The following is a 16190-nucleotide window of genomic DNA, read 5'->3' on the forward strand; positions in this document are numbered from 1 at the left end:
ATTGTCAGCACAAAGAGGGAGAGAGAGGAACAGAGAGAGAGAGAGAGGAACAGAGGGGGAGAGAGAGGAACAGAGGGGGAGAGAGAGGGAGATGGAGAATGAGGACAGAACAGAGATGAACAAGAGCAGGTGAGACATACATGTTAGTCAAATGGTTGTTTACCAAAAGTATCACCATATCAGGTACTCATGTATCTCGTACCTAGTGTTTCTTTTTAGGTTTGCTATTTTTCAAATTCTATATTTATTAAGTTATGCAGGCTTGTTTGCACAACAAGGATAAATAATTATATAAACTTTTCTCAATCTAAATAGTGTACTTTGGTAGAATTAAAAAATAAGTGTAGTGCAGGTCTATGATGATTTTTAGTGCTACTATCATCTAGTTCTGATTCTGGTTCTGTTTTGGTTAAGTCCTCAGTAGTCCTGATTTTGAACTCTTGTAGTCCTGTTTTAATTCCAGATCAGTTCTGGGTCTGGTTGAATTGGGGTTTAGTCCTCGTGTCTTGATGCAGCCCTGACCTTGTTCTGCCTCGCTGCTTAATTAAAAAACTAGTTTAAGGTGTCCTGCACATGTGATATATATTTTCCCCTACATGAAGTCATTCTTTTTTGAACAAAACTCGAAACAGAGCCAATTAATCTTTCAGTCATTTCTACCCCCCCCCCCCCCCCAAAAAAAAAGAGAAAAAAAATCCCACATGCATACTACCCTTTAGGGCTAAGCCCCGGGTGTTTCAAATGTCTGGCTCCGCCTCTGGTGGGAACATTTCCTGATTCAACTTTTCTTCTGTTCAAATCAAACTCCATGAGAATCAAAGTGTGAATCAGAGTCCTGATGATCAGATTCTATAGAAACATGGAGACTGTATGAATGAATGAATGAATGAATGAATGCTTTATTGGCCATATGCAGGTTGCCCCACAGAGGAATAGGACCCCCCCCCCCCCGACTTACACACACAACAACAAGACATCACATGGGAATACAGTCGGAGACCGGCAGCGTTGAGAGAATAACACTGAAAAAATTACACAACATTGGGAAAAGTACAAGAGGAAAAAAAGAGACCTCTTCACACGCTGGGCACCTATGGGAGGACAGCATGAGAACAGGAAACAAAAAAACTCCTCTGCACAGAGAGCACATTAATGTCCACATCACAACATCAGAGCACATGACAAGCCACAGGGGATGGATAGGGGGGTGGGGGGTGATTCGAAGGAACACAGCAGTCGTCCTGCACCATGCTATCATTTCAGCGCGGCACGCAGACCCGCTGCCTTCCCCCGCAGGAACAAGCATCGAAGGCGTTTGGAAGGGAGGGGGATGAGTGCGTGCTTATCAGTGTAAGTGTGTGTGTGTGCGTGTCCATAGTTCAGCTGAGACAGTGTCCTTCGCCGTATCAGGCTAAGTAAACAGTCCTCCAGCCGATCCAGGTGTCCTTCATGGGATGGGAAGAATAGTCATCACACAGTCGTTATCAGGGAGTTGTTTTGGTGGGCTCCAGCCTTGGGCCTAGCAGCTGGCGCCGTGGTGTCCAAATGTAGAATATTGTTGATTTCTCCTTTATGCGAGCAGCGAATTTAGCACTCTGACACTGGGGCCTCGATTTCCCGTTGGAGCGCTGCGAGCCTCCCCATGATGGTATCAAGCTTCTGTTCCGTGGTGTTCTCGTTCTTTTGGTTCTGAGACCCCACAGCTGCAGTGAGCCGTTCTGCGATGTTATCCAACTTTCGCTCAAGGGTGTTATTGTGAGCAGGCCCCTCTCTGATGTATCCCATCATACGCTCAATGGTGTTAGTTTGAGTCTTCACGGCAGCTGTAAGCGTCTCCAAGGTGTTAACCATGCTGCGTTCGGTGTGGGAGGCCGCGCCTCGCCCCATCGCTTCAATTCCAGCGGTCAGCTTAGGGGGAGTTTGAACAGCCGGTTCCGCTCTCTTATTTCTCCGATAAGTCAGGGCCAAGCCAGCTCCGATCAGCAAGAACCCCGTTATCATGGTTCCGAATAGGTAAATATCCTCAGCGTCCTCGATAGACAGTCCCGCCAGGCACAAGATCCTCCAGGTTTGCCACCCATCCATCGTGTATCCGGCAGGGAAAGTCCCTCCAGGGCACTCGGGCTCTCCCGAGCCCAGACTTCTCGTTGAGAAGAGGGTGTCAATAGCGTTCAGAGACCAGTTGATCAAATCCATAATTCTCTATTAGGTTTTAGAGAACGACAGTGAGAGACTGTTCCAGGGAAAAGTAGTGCACACGAGACAAGACAGGACACAAGAGGCTAAGCAGGGAAGATAAGGGGAAGGAGGAGAGGAGAAAAGTGCGACCGCCTTCGCCGAGAGCCAAGTAAGAGGATTTACACTAGAGATGGCACGATACCACTTTTTTATGTCCGATACCGATACCGATATCATAAATTTGGATATCTGCCGATACCGATATGAATCCGATATAGTGTTTTTTTTAATCAACAAAACTGTTTTTTAAAATATCTTGCGGCATTTTGTATAAGTTCATACTCAAGTTTAAAACAACAACTACACTAAAGCTATTCTGTTATACCTGTATGCAAAAAAATATTTCATAGTTCAGCAATACTGATCAATCTAATAAACTTAAACCTACACCATCCTCCCTATTCTGGTATTTTAAAGAGTACTTAGCATAAATATTAAGCAACCTAACTAATAGGGTTCCAACTCCCAGCAACAACAAAAATAAATAAATAAAAAATAGGGAACCACCCCTCACGCTCCACCTCATGATGCTTAATAGACGTAATCAACCTTAATTTGATGCAGTGTGAAAAAAAAATGCACAGAAATCAATTATTTTTCAAGAAATATTAAATAGATTCAACATCTTTCTTCAACAAAATTGCAGACTGCACAGATGGTACCTTCCCAAAGGAAAAAGTACTATAGCTTACTAGAGTATATTAGACTTAATAGTTACTATATACAGTAATTGACTTCTATTCATTTTACATCAAATTAAAACTTTGGGTGTCAGATAATTATTTATTAAAAGCTAGACATTTTAAATGAGAATAAGAAAGAAAAGTATGTCTTTGTGCCCCCTTTTCCCTGTTAATGCCCTGTCGGCCCCCCTGGCTAAACTTTGCTAGATCCGCCCCTGCTCAGTTACCAGCGTCAGCTACGTAGGAAAAGATCCTCGAGTAGAAAGAAATATTAAATACATTCTAACAACAGCTGATCAAGCTTAAACGTGCTGCTGTTGTTCAGCCGCTGGTTTCCTCTTTCTGGTGCAAAGTGGGCCAAAAACAAACAAGAGAGACGGACTCGCAACAGAAAAGCTGATCAACTGATCATTAAGCAGTTTCATGATTGAAGTAGCAGCAAGAAGAGGCAGTCGCTTGTTAAGCTTAACGCAGGAATGCTTTACAAACATTCAGAGATGGACTTACACACTTGCTTTACTTCTCTCGGGATAACTTTGTCGGAGATGAAATGCCGGGTTGCTAGCGAAGCTCCAAATGCTATCCAGACCACCGACAGGTCCCGCATGCCACAGCCGCTCTATCACGTGATGCATACTGCTCCGACCGGCTAACGTTCTGAGGTGAGTTACGGCGTGTTGCAAGTTTTGTGAGGTGCTTTCGTGATATTTAATGGATCGGATTACATTTTTTATTTTTCTCCGATATCCGATCCAGTAATTTAGGTCTGTATCGGACCGATACCGATACGTAATATCGGATCGGTCCATCTCTAATTTACACTCAATATGTTCATTTGTTCCCTTTAATCAGAATCAAAACAGAAATCAAGTGCCAATGAAAACGGGGATAGATTAATGTTATTGACAGGACAGATGATCAGAGGTGCAGAGTTTTTACCTCCATCATTCATATAGGGACAGAAGAATGGGTGGAGTTTGTGAGTGAAGGAGCAGCCAGTAAAGGAGTAGATCAGAGCTGCAGCACCTACATCATAAAAGGAGACCAGACCCTCCTCATAATCCACAAACACCCCCACCTTCTCAGGACCAGGATGAAGACAGAGACGGACTGAAGGACCAGCAGCAGCTTTGTACTTATTTCCATTTCTCAGCCTCACAGTCCAGAAACCATCCTGAGGTCTCAGTGTGATTTTTCCCTTCCTGTTGATCGACTCTGTGGCCACTCCTAAATTCCAGGCAGTCTTTCCTTTAACCTGAACCTCAAAGTAAAATCTGCCTGAAGAGAAACTCTGCTGTCCTAAAACACCAGCACAGTAAGAAAATCTCTCTGGGTTGTCTGGAAGTTTCTTCTCCACATCAGTATCATAAACTTGTTTTCCATCATCAGACAGGATGAGTTTAGGATGAGCTGTATCAGGATCCAGAGTCACATCCACCTCATGCTGCTGCACCCTCTGCAGCTCAGCCTCTAACAGCTTCTTCTTCATGGGTTTCCAGACTGTCTCCTCCAGCTCAGCCACAGCTCTCCCCACAGTCTCCTCATATGATGGTGGATGAACTCTGACCTCTGTCCAGTCCTTGCTGGGTGGAGCAGCTTTCAGGGAGGAGAAGCTTTGGAGGAGGTGGAGGTGGTCTTCAGAGCGTGAGAGCTGCTCCACCTCAGAGCTTCTCTCCATCAGCTCAGAGATTTCCTGTTCCAGATCTTTGATGAGACCTTCAGCCTGTTTCTCTGTAGCTTCCTGTTTGTCTTCGATCTCCTTCATGAGCTCCTTCAGGCGTCTCTCAACAGACTCCATCAGAGCCGTGAGGACCTGAACACCTGCTTTCTGTCTGTCTGCAGCATCTTTACTCATCTTCACCGACTCTGTGATCTCCTGAATCTTCAGTCGTCTCTTCTGGATCATCTGCTGAATCTCAGCCTCTGTCTTCTCCAGCTCTGCCTTCTTTCCTTCATATTCTTCTCTCAGAGGAACAAACTCGTGGTTCTTGTGGTCTAAAACAGAGCAGAGCACGCAGACACATGTCTGGTCGGTCTTACAGAACAGCTCCAGGAGTTTATCGTGCTTCGTGCACATCCTGCCTTCCAGGTTCTCCACAGCATCAACCAGCTGATGTCTTTTCAGACCTTTCAGTGTCAGATGAGGCTCCAGGTGAGTCTGACAGTAGGAGGTCTGACACACCAGGCAGGACTTCAGGGCCTTCAGTCTGGTTCCAGTGCAGACGTCACAGGGAACTTCTCCTGGTTTGGCAGCTTGTTGCTCTGAGCTGCTGCTGCTGGCTTTCTGCTGAGCTTCACGTCTGAACTGAGCAACCATCTCAGAGAACAACGTGTTGATGTCTAGTTCAGGTCGTCTCTTGAACACTCTGTTACACATAGGACACTTCTTTCTGCCATTAGTGTCCCAGTGCTGACTGATGCAGGTTTTGCAGAAGTTGTGTCCACATGATGTAGTGACTGGATCAGTGAACACATCCAGACAGATGGAGCACAGAAACTGATCTTCAGATCGCAGATTGCTGGCAGCAGACATGTCTGCACTCTGAGGGAGAAAGAAGAGAAACATTTGATTCAAAATTCACTTTAAATTTCATTTTACAAAGAGAGAAACAAGCGTCAGTAGTCTGAGGAGCTTGGAGAGAAAAGCGTCTGGACTTCGTTGAGTTTCTTGAAGACGTTTCATCAGAGAAGCTTCTTCAGTTCTCAGAGTAACTGGTGGAGACCCAGCAACACACTCAGACACAAACTGGTTCATCCAAACACAAACCTAACATCGTAGTGTCTGCTGTACAGTGCAGCGTCCAGATGGACAGGATCAACGTTTGGGGATGAAGATAAATACAGTCGTTACAAAGATGTGAAATTGTTTCTCTGTTTTACAGAAGGTCCAAGATTCATCCAGATCATTTGTATACTTGAATAAATCAGTTTGTTGGATATTTTCCATCAATCACTGTGAAGTAAACTTCGACCTTGTTGGTGACTGAATACTTCTTATTGTACGTCCAGATCAACGAGCCATTAATATTAAACAGTGACTGTTCCAGTAGAGCTGACAGTGAGGAGGACGATGAATCACAAACCTCAGAAATGTGTTATTAACTGTTGATCCAGTATTTTAATGGCATTGATGAGAACATGTTTATTCAGAGGTGTCTGTATATTTGGTCCATTTGTGCGTCAGTAAAAACTGTCCTGTTTTCTCTCACAGATACTGGAACATCCTCACAAACTCAGGATGTGGAAGAAGATGAACTTTTCCAGTCACTCGCTGGGATACATCATTCATGTTATTCTGGATCCTCAGAAAACATTGATTTATTTTTGTGTTTCACATATTTGTTTGTCCAAATCAAAGATTGATGTTAGTAGAGAAGAAGCCACCATGATAAAGCCTGTGTGTGAAAACGAGATCAGTGGATTTGATCAAAATCCCATTTAAGGAGGAATTCTGTCCTCCAGTTTGTTTAAATAAGCTTTGGGATTAAACAGCATCATCTATGTTTGTGTCTGATGACATGTTTGATCCAGGTCAGCTTGAATATCACAGCTGATGTGTGGAACTCTGACATGTTTAAAGCCTGATTATCAGGATGATTCAAACACATCTGTCTAAATAATGAGATTCATGTTTCCACACAAAGTTATAAAGTGCAGCATCGACTGTTTTCTGAATGATTGAGGATCATCTGTGACTCTTACAGGATACACTAAGTCAGATAATCTTTGTAAAATGTGTGAATGACTTTTTGAAGTACTGACCAAAATCTGCTGGTTTACAGTGTCAAAGGCTTTATATCAATAAAGAATAAATAGGTGTTTTCACGTCTGTAATCCTTATGATCAATCAGATCCAGAATCAATCTAAGAGGAACAGGAAGTGATGAATAACCAGGAAGTGTGGAGTCAGTCTGAAGTCCAGAGCACAGCCTGAGTCCACAGTCCTGAGCAGAGCCACAGTGAGACTGAAGCAGCAGCTCGATGCTCCTACAGTGGATCTGTGGTTACATGAGCAGCTTTCTATGGATCCAGTGTGACTGTGATGAGTCCTGATGAAGTGAACAGAGTGAAGATTTGTGTAGAAGCAGGAAGTGTGATCAGCTGCACTCACCACTGTTGCTGAGAGAAACCTGATGGACTCCAGTGAATCTTCTTTTAGAGACAAACAGGACTCGACTGCAGCTCTGCTGCTGCTCTCTCACACTTTCACTTCTGCAAAATGACGTTGGGCTTCTTGTTTTTCAGGTGTTGCTCCGCCTCTTCCTGCCTCTCCCTTTACAGGAATCAGCCGGTCTGTACTCAGTGACTGTGTGCAGCGGGTGGGAGGAGTGAGGAGTGGTGTGTGGGTTCACACAGTAATGACGGCCTCAGGTGATCAGGAGAAACTCACCTGGATTTCCTTTTTCGCCTCGTGCACGAGAACATCACCAAATAAACTCCAGACAGTTTTTAATATTTCACTGTTCAAGAGCAAAAAGACTGACGGACTGTGTTTAAGGCCACCTCACAAATGTCACACATGAAATATTCAGTGTTTATTTGCTGGTTTGTTGGCAGCAGCTCCTTAAAGTCTGTCACACATCTGTTTGACCGTCTCCAGTTAATCTGAGACACCAGTTAATCTGCAACAGCAGCATCAGGCGGCTCAGCTGATCTCTGGTGTGTAGCTGCTGTGCTGTGGTCCCATTCCTCAGTGAAAGCAACAGCAGAACAAAAACTCTCTCCATCCACATGTTTGAAAAGAAAGCTTTTAAACAGATGGACACACTCAGTAAAGGACAAAGAAAGAAGTAAGAAAAAATTAGAGTAAAGAGTAAAAGCAGGAGCAACTGAAACAGGCTGCATGCTAGCTGACGCATGCTAGCTGACGCATGAGCACTAGAACTGTTCAACTTCATTGTTATGAGTTTAGCACCGAGTTACATGAAATCCTGCATCAAAAAGAACAACACAGCGATCACAGACATGTTTCTGCCAACAAACCAACATTAACCCAGAAAAGCCTCTAAAACAACCTGCTGTGGTTTGGAGTAGAGATTCCTGAATTTACCAGGTGCACCTGAAGGCAGCACAACTTAAACCGTAAATAATGATGTAGGTGCGCAAATCCTTTTCAAGCGTCACTGCGTCAAATGAGCCGGCTTACGTTTGTTGCACTTCTACACTAAGTTTTACGCTCGCGTTTCTTTGTTGCTGATTTTTGTTCCACAAACCAAAAGAACAAAGATTCAACCTTTAATATATTTTCATGTGTGTTTCAAGCACTGTGACATATCACACACACACATGCTGAGTGTGTCACTGATAAAGCTGTGACACAGCAGCTCACTCAGTCCAGTCCAGGTAACAGACTCACCTGTTAGCAGCACGTCTGAGAAAGCCATCCTCAAAGACCCCACATCCCCCCAACACGGACTGTTCACAGTTCTACCCTCAGCACGAAGGTTCAGAAGTTCAAAATCCAGAACATCCAGACTCAACTCCTTCTTCCCACTGCTATCAGACTCTTGAACAGCTGACCTGTTTTAACAGTGATGTTTGCACATCAGGTCATCTTTCATATCAAGCTCATAGCTCCTTTGCACATACATCTACCTCACACTTACATTTAGTCTCCACTCATTTATTCATAGTATTTGTATTTTATCTTGTTCTATTTGTATTTATTAGCCTGCATCTGTGTGTGGACAGCAAAGAAAGAGTTTCATTGCACAGAGAAATGCTTTTCTTTGTAAATATGACAATAAACGCTTTGAAATCTTGAAATGTTGATCTGATTATTCCTGACACTGATTACATCTGAAACCATCAACAGTCACATGTAGATCCGCTTCATCTTCAGCTTTGTGTTTCGTTTTTGTCTGATCTTCTCTGAAGCTTCCTGACAGTCAGCAGCTTTGACCTTTGACCCACATGAAGCTAACATGTGACACAGAGTCAGGACGCTCCGTGGAGATCCATCAGCACAGCAGAAACACGCTCGGGGTCGTCATCTTTAGAAACTTCCTGTGGATCCTACAGTCTAAGATCCAGAGCTGTCACTAGGATGGTTCAGTCATTTCTCATCAGCTACAATTAGAACTCAGAGCTGAGCAAATATAATCAATCACATGCTGTAGAAACATAGAAGTTTCTATCCTTCAGAAAACATCTGACAAAAAGATCTAAAACTGTGTGAAAAGCAACACTTGTTGTTCTCTAAATGTTGGGCCACAGCTGTAGAAAACACTGTGAGTGTTGGTCAGTAATGACATTTAATTTATCTTTGTGCAGGTAAACATGATCCAATCTTCTATCTAAATGACTGCTTTGTCTTTAAAAAGGTGAAGAGTCTGAGGCCGGTGACCTTTCCCCGAGTACATCCTCACAGCGGCTCACAGGACGAGGCCTCACTCCTGTCCTGCCAGAGGAGAAGCTTCAGAGTGTCTGTGCAGTTCAACCACACCTGTCATATTCAGTACGGTGTTCATGCAGTTTGCTACCCAACAGTTACAGCATGTAGTAATACAGTCCCACTGCCTGTTCAGCATATGCAAACATATGATGAGTTCAAGCATGTGATGACAAAGGCCTCCCACTGTGGGCATTTCATCATGTTTAGGAGCCTCATCCAGCCACACATCTGATCAGTGGAGTATTAGTAACACAGAAAACTAAAGAGGACACATGTTACTTTCATCTTTATTTATTTTATACATCTGTCATTGTTAGACATGAGGTTCACTGAAATCATTACAAACAGTTTTGTCAGATTTCTCTCCCTCTTCCATGTGACTGTGTCAGCTCGTCAGCATCTGTTTGGGACGAGAATGCAACAGGAAGTACATGAAAAGTACCATTAAAAGCAGGAGAGGTTCTTATATTACAGAAGAAGAGATTATTTAAAAAACTATCTCAATGCCATCAATGATTTAGGAACCTGAGAGAGGACTTGGTAAAATAAGACGTTCTTATAACTTCACCCTGTGACGGGCCAAGCTGCGACTCTCAGAGATGGTGATGTAGGTACAGAGCACGTGAGAGTGCGGTCCAGGAAATGTCTCTTCTAAAACTAGATGAAGGCACAAGGGGATCAATGTCAAGGTGTAGAGATTCGACATCTTCAGCCTTCAGTGGAGACTCCAAAACACCTGGGTGGGTATGATGGCTCTGAGCTCTCCCAATCAATGCTCTCAGTTTGGATTTGCTGACATCAAGAAGCATGTGTAAATGATTTTCAAATCACAGAAGAGTCAAGAAAAGAAAATCATTGCCTTATTACTAGAGATGGACTGATCCGATATTACGTATCGGTCCGACACTAACGTAAATTACTGGATCGGATATCGGAGGGAAATAAAAAATGTAATCTGATCCATTAAATATCAAAAAAGCACCTCACAAAACTTGCGACACTGCGTAACTCGGCTCATAACCGTAGCACGTGGGAGCAGTGTGGTCACGTGATAGAGCTGCTGTGTGTATTTGGAGCCTCGCTAGCAATCCGGCATTTCATCTCCGAGGAAGTGATCCCAGAGAAAAGTAAAGCAAGTGTGTAAGTTCATCTCTGAATGTTTGTAAAGCGTTCCCATGTTAAGCTTAACGACCGATATATGGAGCGACTGCCCCCTCTCTCTCTCTCTCTCCTGCTGCCACTTCAATCATGAAACTGATCAATGATCAGCTGATCGGCTTTTCTGTCGCGAGTCCGTCTCTTCGCACCAGAAAGAGGAAACCAGCGGCTGAACAACAGCAGCACGTTTAAGCTTGATAAGCTGTTGTTAGGATTTATTTAATATTACTTTCTACACCAGGATCTTTTTCTACAGCTGACGGCTGGTAACTGTGCAGGGGCGAATCTAGTGAAGTTTAGCCAGGGGGGCCGATAGGGCATGAACAGGGAAAAGGGGGCACAAAGACATACTTTACTTTTCTTTCTTATTCTCATTTAAAATGTCGAGCTTTTAATAAATAATTATCTGAATATTACACCCAAAGTTTTAATCTGATGTAAAATGTATAGAAGTCCATTACTGTATATATTAACTATTAAGTCTACACTGTAAACCCCAACAGTCTACCTGACTTATAAAGTTTGTGGCTATAACAATTAAAATTCCTCACAAAGTTGAAACAACTTAAAACTTTTCTGTTCGGTTAACGATTCAAACAGTTATAATTGTACATGGCTTAGAAGTTCAGAGTAAATACTGCTTTCTTAATTATGATTTTTGAGTAAATGTTTTTTTTCTCCGAGCTCCGCATGTGGACGTCATGACGTCTTCTCTCTAACCTGAACGACGTTGACAGAAGATTCTGTTCAATATGGCTGCCCTTCTCGAGCTACTGGAGAACACATTTGGAGAAACTTGTAAGTAAAACGGAACCTTCGTTATGTTTATTTTTTCCGTAAAAAAGCAAGTATATTAATATGTTGCAGCCAATAACTTGTTTTCGAATGCGCTGTTGTGTTAAAAAGCACAGACCCAGGTGGTGAATAGTTGTTCGCGCTCTTTTTCAAACATAGATTATGTCGTCAGTTTTAACCGATTAAAACACAGTTTTACTAAGAATCACACATAAAGAAAAGGGTCTTAGTGATATTTTAACGACCCCTTGCCAACGCAAGAAAGTTGGCGTTTTTACAACAGCAGCCTCATTGTTCGGCAGGTTTTTTTTTCTTCTCATTAGCATCATTCAAAAGTGACTTAGCTAGCAGTGGCAACTTCTATCTAAAACAATTGAAATATAGCAAGGTGTTGTATATTTAGTGCGCTGATAAGGTTTTCAATTTTATTTTTTCTTCCAAGGCTGAAGACCGAAGACAAAAAGACAGAAGAAAAAAAAAAAATTCAGACTGCAATTAATTTCAGGTGGAGACAGTAAACACAGGTGAGTTGAAAGAGCTATTGAAGAGACCTTTCTTCATGGCCATTAAAACATTTTTAGGTTAAAAGACCTGTGTCATGAATCGCTGTGCGGCAGACAGGAGTTGGACCCAAAATGCAGGACTCAGACTCAGGGGATGAACTCAAAATCACAGCTTTAATTGCTGCTCACAGAAAACGAGCATACAAAACTAAACTGGGAAAATATAAACTCACAGCTTGCAGCGAGGCACACGAGGAAACACACAGCTTGAGGGACAACACGGCACTGACTCAGAGAAACACAGGGTCTAAATACACTGGGAAGTAACGAGGGGAATGAGACACAGAAGGAGAGCACAGCTGGGAGAAATCAGAACTGACGAGACAAGGGAGCAAGGTAGGACACACTCACATGAGACACAGACCTTCAAAGTAAAACAGGAATTAGCACAGATGCAAACTAGACTAGGGGAGACAGAGCAACTAAGAAACACAGAGGGCAGCTACCAAATACTCAGAACTAAACAGAATACAAGAACACCAAACTAAGACACTACACTAAAGAATAGGCTGGGACAACAAAGAGAACTAAGAACATAATACAAAAAACTCAGAGGCACAAGAAACTCAAAACACTGGGTCACTGACCCAGGACCGTGACAACCTGTTTTTTTTTTTAATCATGCCCTGGCTTTGTCACACTGAATCATGTTGAAAAGATCTATTTTCATGGCTCTTTTAGACATGTAATGTAAGTGTATTTTTGCATTACTTAAATTCTGCCAGTAAGATAAAATGCTATGGATTTTTTTTAAATACAATTTAATACCCTAGCAGCTACCAAATTGTACAAACAAAATACCCTCTCTTTAGAAAACCCTCACACACAAACACACACAGGTCAGGAGCAGGGCACAGGCGTATCACAGCACTATGGCTATGCTGCAGGTGGCCCAAAAACCAGGCTGAAGTCAAGATTTAGTTTCTTTTTGAGATAAAGTCATGAAATAAAAAATTATTTTTTAGAAAAATAACAAAAATACAAATTATGTAATGCAAGAAGCTAACACGTTAATGTACATTTTTCAAAAAAAGTAGAGTACCCTAACTCGTTACAAAGTAACCCACTACACTGCTGAATGTTTTGCTAGATTACAGGTCATGCTTGTCACATTCTCTCAAACCAACCTTACTTATTTAATTGGGGCAATCGTGGCTCAAGAGCTGGCAGTTTGTCTTGTAATCAGAAGGTTGGCGGTTCGAGCCCTGGCTCCGACAGTCTCGGTTGTTGTGTCCTTGGGCAAGACACTTCACCCGTTGCCTACTGGTGGTGGTCAGAGGGCCCGGTGGCACCAGTGTCCGGCAGCCTCGCCTCTGTCAGTGCGCCCCAGGGTGGCTGTGGCTACAATGTAGCTGCCATCACCAGTGTGTGAATGTGTGTGTGAATGGGTGGATGACTGAATGTGTAAAGCGCTATACAAATACAGGCCATTTACCATTGATACTGTGTCTATTCCAGGCGGACGCATTGGATGAATCGACCCTCATTGACACTCCAGTTGTCCTTCTCACTTTGGTTACCGACAGCGCTTCCCAGTCCAGTCCATTTTACTTCCTCAGCAACAGTACATTCACGTAGTTGTAAAAAGCATGATAATATATTAAGTATTCAGACACCCAGAGCAGATGCAAGAGAGTGTTTTAACACAATTTATTGCTGAATGAACAATATATGTGACAAAGGTGAATACACCGGGATGTGGCAAACTGTGGCGTGGAAACGGGGCCGTGAAACTATCAGAGTGGCACAAACGTAACCCAACTGGATCTTGGGCAGGTAAGTAATGGTCACACTGGGGAGAGAGGAGAGCACAGTTAGAGCTGTGTTCAAGTGGATTGCCAGAGAGGGTGAGTATAACAGTCTTTCCAGCTTACTTGCAGGAGGTGGAGGTGCAGTATTGAGGAGGAGATGATGTAATTCTTTAGGGTTTGAAAAAGGTGAAACGGCTGACCTGGGGTCCGTTGGATCCAAAGTGGTGAGCGAGCAGGAGGGTAGGCAGGTGAGGTTTGGAGATATTTTCCAGTGAGTGGATATGAACCGAGATCCAAGTGGTGGAGTGGCAGTCGGCACTGGAAAAAAAGTCCTGAAGCTAGTGATGGTGAGATGAAGCCTCATGATGAACTGAAGCTTCCCATCCAACTGGTCGACTCATGGTTCGAAGCATTGTGATGATTCATTTGCTCTACTGCGCCATCAAGTGGACAATTCAAGTGAAACGGGCTCAATGATTATAATGATGTGTAAACCTCTAAACTGAATAAATAAATTGTTTTTCATGGTTATTTATCCCGAATATTGTCTCAGTATATCTGATACAAAAGAGAAAGTGGAAACTATCAGTACACAGTTTTTGGGATGATTGTGTAACTGCGTAATCATGCTTATGTACATCTCAATAATGACACAAACTAGTGTGTGGCACTTCAAGTTGAATGAATAAAGGAATTACTATTGTTCATGACACCAATAACTGAACTCTAAATATTAGTTATATTTAATATTATACTAATTTTATATTATATTAATTTAATTAATATTTGTGTATAATAAATTGGCAGCTTAACACAGGAATGTACATGGAAACAAAAAGGGAGGGAGTTGTGATGTGAATGTGCTTGTGACTTTATAACAGTGCTCATGACACTAGGGTAAAGTTTTCATTTGTTTTTATTCAAAAATAGCAGCTTTTCCACAGTGCTGGGCTTAAGACGGTTCCTCTTTTTTGAGAGGATTTCTCCTGCTTTTGAAAATATCCTCTCACAGGGCACAGATGAAGCAGGGGTTGCAAGAAAAACCACAGCAAGTTTATACAAGTTTGGATAAAGAAATTTGTGTCCAGTACTCCAGTAGCTATGTAACACGTACGTAATCCAATTCCACAACACGATGTGATGAGGGAATCAGCTGTGTTTTGCTGCCCATTTTATTTCGAATCTGGCGCGAACCGGTGAACCAGTTCCCGAATCAGTCACGTGGTACGGACTGCCCGCGAGGCCTCGAACGTCACTGCATACGTAATCAACGCAAGCCTCGATATGCGCTTCAGAAAAACGCCCCCGCGATTACCCGACGCACGATTCGAAGCTTCGACACACAGGACACATCACTACCTGAAGCACAAGAAACAAGGTAAGTAAATCTAATTGAAAGCAGAACCATGAACATGAGTGCTGGTTACCAACATCAGGTAGCTAACAAACTGGCAGGAAGGAGATGACAGCGCAGAGCTTAAATCCCCTTTGGCCTGATCAGTGGCGTGTCTAGAAAATTTTTGTTGGGGGGGCCAGGTAGGGGCACAGATTTGGAGAAGGGTGGCAGATGTAATTGGCAGATAATGTTTAAAAAAAAAATTCTACCAACGATTAACCATAATTCAATAATCCTATAAACCTAATAACCGAATGCGCTTTTAACTCTTATTAGAATGAGATTTTAACCACTACGGTGCAAAGTTTTTAGATACTGCGTTGATAAAGTACAAGAGATACAATCAGTGCTTTGTCAGTGTTTACTCAGCATTCAAGGACAGCAATATTTGCATAGTATTTTTACTGACATATAGTGCACATATGTTTTGGGCAAAAACATTTTTGAATATTAAAATACGAACATTTGTAACAAACAATTGAAAAATTAGCCAGTTCCAATGCAAAACTTTATCTGCCTGTTAAAAAAAGAAGATAATCTTCTCACAAACTGGTGTTTGATTTTGAAACAGGAAAAAAGTGGAGAAACAACTGAAAAGACTAACATTTGAATAAAACCTGAAAGCAAGTAAATACTTTCTCTGCTGCCTTATGGTAAACTTTGGTAATATTGATAAAGAACAACACTGGCTGATGATGAAATACAGTCAGCTGGCATGGTGACACTGCCAGTATTAACCTGCAGGGCTGGACTGGGACAGAAAATCGGGCATTTTGACTACAGGCCGACCCACCAGGTAGTAAAGCCATAAAGACTTTGACTGAAAACAAACCCTGTTGTGACAGTGATGTACAGTCTTTTTGGTATATGTATGATTTCTATACATTTTACGTCAGATAAAAACTTTGGTTGTAAAATTTAGATAATTATTTAATAAAAGCGAGATATTTTAAATGAGAATAAGAAAGAAAAGTATTTCTTTGTGCCCCACCTTTCCCTGTTAATGCCCTACCTGGCCCCCTGGCATAACTTTGCTAGACCCGCCCCTGCACAGTTACCAGCTGTCAGCTACATAAAAAAGGATCCTGGTGTTATTTGTCTCTCAGAAACAGTTCATAACTTCCCTTCAACTCATTCATGTCAGCTAAAAGGTAAACCTGTTTCTCCATCACAGCTCTGATGGTTCAGTAAGGACATCTCCTGGTTTCATCT

The 16190-nt window shown here is 42.5% G+C and overlaps 1 protein-coding gene across 2 annotated transcripts; it reads right to left on the reverse strand.

Annotated features, from left to right (window-relative positions):
- Positions 1–954: 954 nt before the first annotated feature.
- LOC146578088 (E3 ubiquitin-protein ligase TRIM21-like) lies at positions 955–7148 on the reverse strand. 2 transcript variants are annotated; one of them, XM_085256147.1, is made up of 2 exons: positions 7033–7148; positions 955–5463 (listed from the first exon to the last, which is right to left on the reverse strand). In XM_085256147.1, the coding sequence occupies exon 2, from the start codon at positions 5452–5454 to the stop codon at positions 3766–3768; it is 1689 nt and encodes a 562-aa protein (XP_085112273.1). In that variant the 5' UTR covers positions 5455–5463; positions 7033–7148; the 3' UTR covers positions 955–3765. The 2 variants fall into 2 exon arrangements, with proteins under 2 accessions (XP_085112273.1, XP_085112274.1); XM_085256148.1 differs by having other exon boundaries at positions 7052–7123.
- Between the last annotated feature and the right edge of the window lie 9042 nt (positions 7149–16190).

The sequence above is a fragment of the Mchenga conophoros genome, linkage group LG3 (assembly GCF_057382185.1).
Source record: "Mchenga conophoros isolate Kocher_MC1m ecotype Shallow Benthic linkage group LG3, M_conophoros_male_GT1.1, whole genome shotgun sequence".
NCBI lineage: Eukaryota > Metazoa > Chordata > Actinopteri > Cichliformes > Cichlidae > Mchenga > Mchenga conophoros.